At 38.0% G+C, this 8918-nt stretch overlaps 1 protein-coding gene across 1 annotated transcript in view; it reads left to right on the top strand.

Moving 5' to 3' along the window:
• Nucleotides 1-4432: 4432 nt before the first annotated feature.
• The window catches only part of LOC138019154 (melanocyte-stimulating hormone receptor-like), a gene marked incomplete at its 5' end in the record, with an annotated part of 7926 nt that continues 3440 nt past the window's right edge, over nt 4433-8918 (top strand). Inside the window, one exon of the mRNA XM_068865843.1 lies at nt 4433-8918. This exon is cut by the window's right edge and continues 3440 nt beyond it. Within this exon, the coding sequence (XP_068721944.1) occupies nt 4433-5233 (801 nt within the window).

Genomic DNA, 8918 nt, shown 5'->3' with positions numbered 1-8918 from the left:
CGCACAGCGTAACACCGAGTTGGCCCATAAAATCATGCTTGAATGCAAGAAGCGCCATTGGTAGCATTGTCAACTAAACAAGTACCAAGTCTTAAAATAAGAACGACACTTGCCGTTACTAGTGTCTATTCATACATGATGTCTCCTTTACGATTGCATCATATCATACAATCTCCGTTTCGAGATACATACTGTTGGTTTGAAGTCGTTTAAAATAAAGTGCCTATGAAGTGAAAATATCTTTTGCTTTCTTCAAAGGCCTTTCAAAATGATGAAGAATGGTGTATTTTGGAATATCTTCTTTCGTTCCAGAGATATTCAAGTGTTTGTTTAAAAAATGATGACGTCACAAACTGTACACATGACTGATAAATCACAAAATAGGCGATTTGCATGATGGCGTCATTTACTATGAAGTCCAGAATGCTTTTCGTTGCTTCTACTGTCAGGCAAATTTCAACAATTGTTTCTTTGTTCCCAGGAGACAAGAAAAATCTGAATAACAAAGAACTTTGCTAAAGCATTCTGGTCTTCGTAGTAAAATGGCGCCATAATGCAAGTCACCTATTGACAATTGGATGGGTGTTGTTCAAACTTGGCTGCGGTAATCTACGTCAAGTAAGTCACTAAATGATACCCTCTATGCTGTTGCCATGACAACCGTTTTTGCTGCTGGGTCTATTTAACGCAGGATTTTGTCGTTTATTGTCGTAATAAGACATGTTTACTCCCGGTAAGCTTATACAGAGATTTAAAGCACTATGAGAAGCAAATGCGTTTCAAGTCTGACCATCTGCCTGTAGTCAGGGTGGCTTAGTGGTTATCTATCGGGCCTCCCACCACTGTGAGCCGGGGTTCAATAGACCTTTTGGGCTTGTACATTTTGTTTTCCCAATACAGATCATGTGATAATACTCAGGAGGCTTGGTCCTTTGTTTTGTTCATTAAAAAGAGTGCCTGCAGGCATATTCATGCTTGCATGCCCTCATTTTAATGAACAAAACAAAAGACCAAACCTCCTGAGTATTATCACATGTTCTGTATTGGGAAAACAAAATGTACAAGCCGAAAAGGTCTATTCTGGCCTCGGCCAGCATGTGGGCTGAGTTTCAGTCGATCTCAACCTGACTCGACTGCAAGTAAGGGTGATTATCACTAGCAATATTTATATTTTTAAAATCCGAGATATTTGGTTCATTGCAGAGAGGAACTGGAAACGAGAGTGTTGCCATGGAAACATCTTACTTTGTGCCTTATCTGATGTACGTTTCTGGTGCCAAGTTTGAATATCATTACTCCAATATTTAATTTCAGAGAGGTTCTCAATTTTGTGATTTTTGCAGTCAAGTGTACAGTTTGCAACGTCATCAATTTTTGAACGAAAACTTTAATATCTCGGAATTAAGAGAAGATATTTCAGAATAGAAAACACATTCTTAATCATTTTTAAAGTTCTTTAAAGTAAGCAAAAGACATTTTTTTACTTCATGGACACTTTAAGAAAATCACTTTTTTTCTCTTTGTTAAAACGTACACCAAGCTACAGTGTCAGTTTTGATTTAAAAAAGAGTCATTCAATCCTTAAAGTGCCCATAACCTAATTTTTCTCACTTAATCATCTGAATCTACACATATCTCATAGACGTTTCGCGGAAAAAAAAATTGCGATTTTCCCAAAACGCGATTTAAAAATGAAATTAGAAAACGTTCAAATTGGCCGCCATTTTGGCTCACCATCCGTCTTAGTCTTCTATCGATTCTTCCCGGTCACAATACTGCTGTGACGTAGATTAAGGAACACGTGACTTCAAGTGAAAAAGGAAAAGCGATATAAACAGTATAGTAAGGAATAATTCCCTTGAAAATGCCTAAAAGATGCGTAAACACTCGATGTAACAACACAACTGATCCTAAAAAAAGAATAAGTATACGTAGGAATCCTTCGACTCGCAAAACGCAATACCTCAAAAAAGAAGGAAAAATGGCTGCAGATTTTGTCTCGGTAAAGAGAAGCCCGGTAAAACTTCTTCACTGTGCTAGTTCACTTCAAAGAGTATGACTTTCAGTATTGTATGGACAGCAAAACGAAAAGATCGTTGAAGGCGGATGAGATTCGCTTACAGGAACAGACATAAGCGTTGACTTTAATTCCCTCGCGAGACCTTCCTTACCCTCTTGTTCTTTTCTGTAATTTTATGGCCATTCCTCGTCTGCTAATGGTTCTTCCACGTAGGGTTCCGTGTAGTTCTGGGTTTCAGTGCCAGCGCTGGCTGACTCGTCGAGACCGGCAACTACTCGCCTCAAATTCTTTTTTTAAATCGCCAGTTTATTCACCTCCAGATTCAGAGGCACTTTCCTTGATGATAAATATAGGCATGATTGATTTTTTTGTTTACTGGAAAATACCAAAGACGATCGCTGAGCGATACCTTGGCGTTGATTAGTAAGAAAAGATAAGACCCACGCTAACAACTATTCCTTAATCTACGTCACAGCGAGCCCGTGAAGTCCCGACCAGCGGAAGGGGTGTACCAAATAAAAGTAGGATTGACAAAATCTTAGAAAATTCACCTCTCTCTGGAATTGAAAAATTCTTTCGCCAAAGTTCATTTTTTAATATGGAGTTTCAAATAGGAAAATAAAACTTTTTAGGTTATGGGCACTTTAAGGACGGTGCCTACTATTGTTATTGCGCATACGTTCTGCTCATTTCTAGACACTCGGATTTCCTATAGGTGGTGCTTATTACAGGGATATTTTTGCGTGGCTCAAAATTATGCAGACAAAGGAAAACTGAGCTAGTGCTCTTGGTATCCAAAAAGAAAATTTGGGGTAACTGCATTTTTCAGAGATAATTAAGCTTCTATTTCAGTGGAAAGGAACGTCATACATTGCTTTGTATTTTAAAGCTTTTTACAAATATTGTTGATTAGTTATCTGCGAAAAATGCGTGGTTAACCCAATTTTCTTTTTGGATTAATATTTCAAAAACACTTGTTAAGATCTGTTTCTCCCACATGTTCAGTAAACCGCGCAAAAATACCTCCTTTGAATTAGTAGGCACCGTCCTTAACTACTAGAGGGTAATGTGAAGTGTTAGTTTTCTACCCATATAAACCATGTGAGCGTTAGCCCTACTAATGGAAATGGGGCCCACACAAAAACTCTGACCAGGGTAGGAAGAAGTACATTATTCAATCCTATTAGCAACGGACGTTAAAAGCTTCCACCACCCAGCTTCTTCCATCTGAGAGAATCGGTGAGAGAATCGATGAAAGGTCTTAAAAATACAACATAACAACCATTCCTAGGTTATTGATAAAACTTTTTGTTTTTCCCGTCAGATGTATGTGCCCACGTTTACTACAGAACGAAAACACTGCTCATTAGTACAACCCTTAGTTGGCCAGGTGTAAAACCGGCAAGGTGTTTTAAACAAAATTTATATTGATTACAAAAATGAATAAATACGAAAGCCAAGAACAGTACTAACTTAAATGTAGAGAAAAGCTTTTGGTAAAAACATCATTACCTTAATAAAATACTACAAATCATACTAATTTTTTACTTCATTGTATTATTACAACTCCATATCGAAAATTGCTTATACCATTAACTCAATTCAAAATCAAACCGGCAAAGGATGGCAATAATTAATGCTACCAAAAACAGTATATAATAATAAACGAAGGAGGAACTGAATACATTTGTGTTGATGACTCAGCAAAATACTATTATTTTGCTGAGTCATCAACTCAAATCAATTGTAATTGATTATGCGGCTTTTGATATCTTGCGACTTCTTCGTACAGAACAGGAACGAAAAAGCAACCCTGCTGTTTGGTATGTTTAAAGATTATGGTTGAAGTTCTTGATTGGAGGTCATAAGTCTCCTTTCGTTCTAGAAATATCGGCTGCAATTTATATAAGGTGTTTCCTTATTGATTAATTAAACAAATTTGACACTTTTTGTAATACTGTTTTCATTACTTTTACAATAACCGGAAAACAGCAAGATTAGATTAGACGCTTCTAATCATTTTTATAAGTAGCACGAGTTTCAGTAGACAAAATAACTTAGTATTTTTTTATTTTTCTACCTATAGAGTACCTATTCCAATTTTATTTCGAAAATAAGCATTATCACGTCCGAAAACGATTGTGTTATTTGTCTGTCTTATTTACGTAACTAAGCAGCTGCTTCTTCTAAGTACATAAACTACATATGATGAGGGTTTCATGCATAAAGTGGCTTTCGATGCGTTTCTTTTAAACGACTTGTCCAAACGCACATTTGCATTTTGATTAATCCGATCCTGGCGGTAAAAAATGTTCCATAACCGAACAGAAGGAAAAAGTCATATAATGTATGGCGAATACTTTTGCTCTGGGTATTTCACTGAAGGAATACATAAGCAGTTGATTGGCCTTTTTCCTCTCCGTTTCTGCGTTACTGGGGAATACACTCATCTTGGTCGCTCTTTATAAAACTTCTTCCCTTCATCCCCCTTCGAGGCTTCTGTTTAGTTGTTTGGCAACTACTGATCTTTGCGTGGGGATTTCTGAGCCTTTACTTGTTCTCTACTGGATATCTGACGTATATGAAAAGTGGGACATTTGTCGCTATTCATTGGCCATAAGTTTTTTCACAGGCTATACGCTGTGTTCAGTGTCTCTGTTGACATTGTCCGCCTTGAGCATCGATAGGCTTCTCGCACTGTCGTTAAGTGTGAGGTACCGTCAAGTTGTCACTTTGAAGAGAGCATATGTGTTAGTAACTATCTTTTGGTTAACGGCTGTTCTTGGAGCATCATTCTACTTTTGGAATTATAACATCACTTTGTATTACAGCTATATAGGTTTGTCACTTTGCTTGATGGTGTCAATCTTTTGTTACACAAACATTTTTATTTCTCTTCGTCGCCGACTCTTTCAAATAAAAACAAGTATAAACCATGTAAAACATCCCACCGCAATACGCATGGCAAGACACAGACAAGCGATGTCCAGTTCAATGTGGCTACAGTTGACATTAGTGGTATGTTATCTACCTCACGGGATATTAACAAATTTATGGACCACTAGTCCTTCGATGTTTTTCGCAAAGCAATGTATGTTGACTTTGGTTTACTTGAACTCGTCATTAAACCCAATTCTCTACTGCTGGAAAATCAGACAAGTTAGGAGACAAGTGAAAGGCATCATAAGACAAATAATGTGTTCATCGAATTGACGACAAAACCTCGGGTTAAGATCGCCGTTTCTCTACCGGCTGAGCTACAAAGGCAGACGCGAGCGAATCAAATGGTGACGAGTGAAATTAGGGAATAATTTCACGCGCGTTAGTGTCCAGAATCAAGTAATTTTCCGAGCCCTTAGACGAGGGAAATTATTTGATTTTGGACAAAACGCAAGTAAAATACAAGTATACCATTTGATTAGCTATTAAGATGCCCTGCCAGGGAAAGGAGGGGGAAGAGGAACTAAAATTATTTGTCCTTGTCGGAATTTCAGTTCATCGGACTTTGTTTTTCAATATACTAACATACAGGGTAAGTGTGTTTTACTTGATGTGATGACGTCATTTTTTTTAGAAAGGTCATCCAACGGCGCGTGATGTGGACATGCCTGCAGATAAGCCGGAGGTCCCGTCTCACAACCCTTCAATATTTATAATCCTGCGGGACGTAAAAGAACCCACACACTTGTCGCGAGTACAAGTAAGGCACGTAGTTGCCGGTGTTGTGGTCTGTCTTCTGTTGTGTATCACGGTTGGTAGGGTAAAAAAGGGGCCACAGTAATTGGCGTAAGCTGTTGTGGCGCTCAGCCAGCTTGACTGGCAAAGTTAATAAATAAATAAATAAATAAATAATGAGACTTGGAATAATCTCTGGATTTACGGTATTTCGGAAAATGAAAAGAAAGCTTTCCTTGGTTAAATTAAACATTTTGTAATGAACATTTCTTCTGAAACATATACACTGTATGAGACCCAGTGGCAGTCAGTCAAGGCGGGAGAAAATGACAACGTTTTGACGTCAAGCTAATGTCATAATCACAAGTATAATTGATAAGAAATACATAAATAGTAAATTCAATAATAGATCAATGGCAAAAGAAATACAAGAAATACGTACAACTGTTTATTCAAACAAAGTGAGTCGAGCACAAATGCAGCCAGTATGTGTGTTCAAATTGACTTGGATTGCGTTCCTTTATAAGAAGCATCTCATAAACAAGCCGGCAGTCTAAAACACAGCAGGTCACACTCCATAGGTTAAGACTAGAAGTCCCTTTTCCACAGATTATGAACAGCTAAGCCACAAGTTTGCCTTAGACTCGAAACAACACTTTTTAAGAGTGATTAGGGCTAAGAGAGACTTTTGGTGTTGTTTATTATCTGTAGCCTAAGCCGGGCGCAGTCGTGACACTGACCTGAGTTTTATACCCTCCCCTTTCTGACTTTCATTGAGGAGGCTTTTGCCTCCATGGGCTTCCAAAAAATGTTTTCAAATCACTTATTTTCTGTGTTCAACAATTCTTTGGTGGTGAAGATGTCGAGCTGTGTAGCAGCGGTTTAGACAAATCGCTTCCTATTCGGATTACGTTGTTCTTATTTAATGTTCACGGAAACCTGCTCATTTGCGTATTCCCTGCGGACGTCCTCGCGTTGTTGTCCTGCTCCATTAAAAATTTCTCTTTCTTTCATATCTTGGCTCTTCTTCTTTTCTCGGAAATTGTAATTTTTATGATTACAGCGGTTTTCAATTGAGTGTCGAAAGTAATTAGCGAATTGCATTGGTTTTGCATTACTTCTCCCGGTGATTGGTTCAAAATTTTCGCGCCATTTTTTCAACCAATCAGAAGTGAAACCAAAATCAATCATGGCTCGCGCTTGCACATTTTCCCGCGCTTTGTGTCGGCTGCGTGTAATTACTTCGAGTTTTGATTGGTTTACTGGATTGTCTCCGTCCTTTTTGATTGGCCAAAGTAATTACTTTGGTTTTGGTTTTACGACACTCATTTGAAAACCGCTCTAATTGGTGATACTCGTGATAAACAAATCGGATTCACGCGGATTTTGTTATCACTCGAATTGGACTCAGTCCTATTACCATTACGTTTCATGTAGATACTGATAAAATACTAGGATTTCCCTATTTCTAAGAAATCCTATCTGAAGATATGGTACTTCCGGCGTTTGAGTGCCAACGAATTAGCGGGAAATGAAATATTTCTGCGGCACGAGAACAGCAGGGCCTGGGTTAGTCCTGTTCCGGGACTCTTCCTTACCCCGCCCTGAAAATGGGCCTGGAACCCAGGCGGGAAAAGAGAGAGTCCTGAATTACTTGCAGGCGCATGCTCGGAATGACGACATTTGTTTCCCCAAAACTTGGGGAAAAACCATATTTGGAAAAAGATTCCGTATTTGGGCATAGTTTATTCCGAGTGCTTTTACACTGGATTTATGGGGATAATGTGAAAGGAAATTATAACGCCAAGTTTCTGGAGGCAATTGATTTCGCGCTTAAGAAATGCCACTTTACCTTTGTGCCTAAGGCGCCACAACTGCAAGCTCTTCATGCAGTTGTTACCGGTAATGATGGTTTTGTTAAACCTGCAACAGGATTTGGCAAGTCTGTTTGCTATATGGTTGTTCCTTTATTATGTTTGCGATTTTCTTCGATCCGGGTCCGATGTTAACTGTTATCGTGAGTCCCAATCGTGGAAGATCACATGGATGACATACGAAAGTATGGAATTTCTTGCCTGAAACCCAACTGAACAGCTGCATGATGTTGGCGCAGAAAAATATCAAATTTTGATTTAATTGCTCTCCCGAAACTCCTTGAAACTTACAAATGTACTGTAGGTCCTGGATGTGAATCGCTCAACGAAGACTAATAAAACTCCTGCTGGAACTCTTGTTTATTGTTATTTTTTATTGTTCATTACTTCTGTCGATCTAGTTATGTGATAATTGCACTGATTCAGTGAACATATATTTGAGTTGCTAAGTAATTATTGAAACTGTGATTGTTTCAGGAGTTTAGGCCAACCAATTTCGGGGACAAATTGTTTGAATACCCAATCATGATAAAACAGCCAGGTAAAAAGTGTTGTAAATACTCTCAGTTTTATCAGGAATAATACACAAACACCGGTGACAAACAGAGTTTTTTTTTAGTAATTAGAGTAGAGTAATTTACTCGGCAGACTATTAATTTTTCCTTAGAATAATTTTTCAAAGCACTCGTTGCATTAAATCTTTCTCTCCTTACAAGCGGTGGCCGTGGCCAAATGGCTAAGGTTTTATGTAGAGCTGCCTGTTGAGACTGTGATGATTTTTATATCGGAAAAACTAAAAGACGATTGCATGACAGAAATACTGAGCATTATTCCTGATAAAGTTACATAAAAGTTAAACGAAATTGAATCACAACCTGGACTATCTGTTTCTTTACATACCAGTTTGTGTTGATAACGTAATGATGAAGCAACAATGCTACTATTAAATTTATACATATTTATGCACAGTCAAAAAATTTGTTCGTGAATATTAATTAATAAGGATGAAAAATGCTACTTAAAAAGCGTGTGTCACCTTGCTTTTATTGTTGCTACTTAAAACCACTTTCCTTCTGAAACTCATTGTTAGAGGTAAAGTACTGCAGATAATATGAAATTCTGACTCCGAGCTGTTTTGTCGCTTAGTGAAATCCTATGCTATATTTACTAGTTCAGCCTTTGCATCGATTTATTGCGATCTTTCAGTCGTTACATTTATTCGGCAATAATTTTCTAACATCACTGCGATCGGGGTTTTTTCTCCTCGTTTGGTCACGACGAGGCATAATTTAGATGTTCTCTTTCCTGACACTGCAAATCACACAGGTTCCCTCAAGGTTCCCTTTATT

This window comes from Montipora capricornis, chromosome 10 (genome assembly GCF_036669925.1).
Source record: "Montipora capricornis isolate CH-2021 chromosome 10, ASM3666992v2, whole genome shotgun sequence".
Lineage (NCBI taxonomy): Eukaryota > Metazoa > Cnidaria > Anthozoa > Scleractinia > Acroporidae > Montipora > Montipora capricornis.
This window is presented reverse-complemented; position numbering and strand designations above follow the sequence as displayed.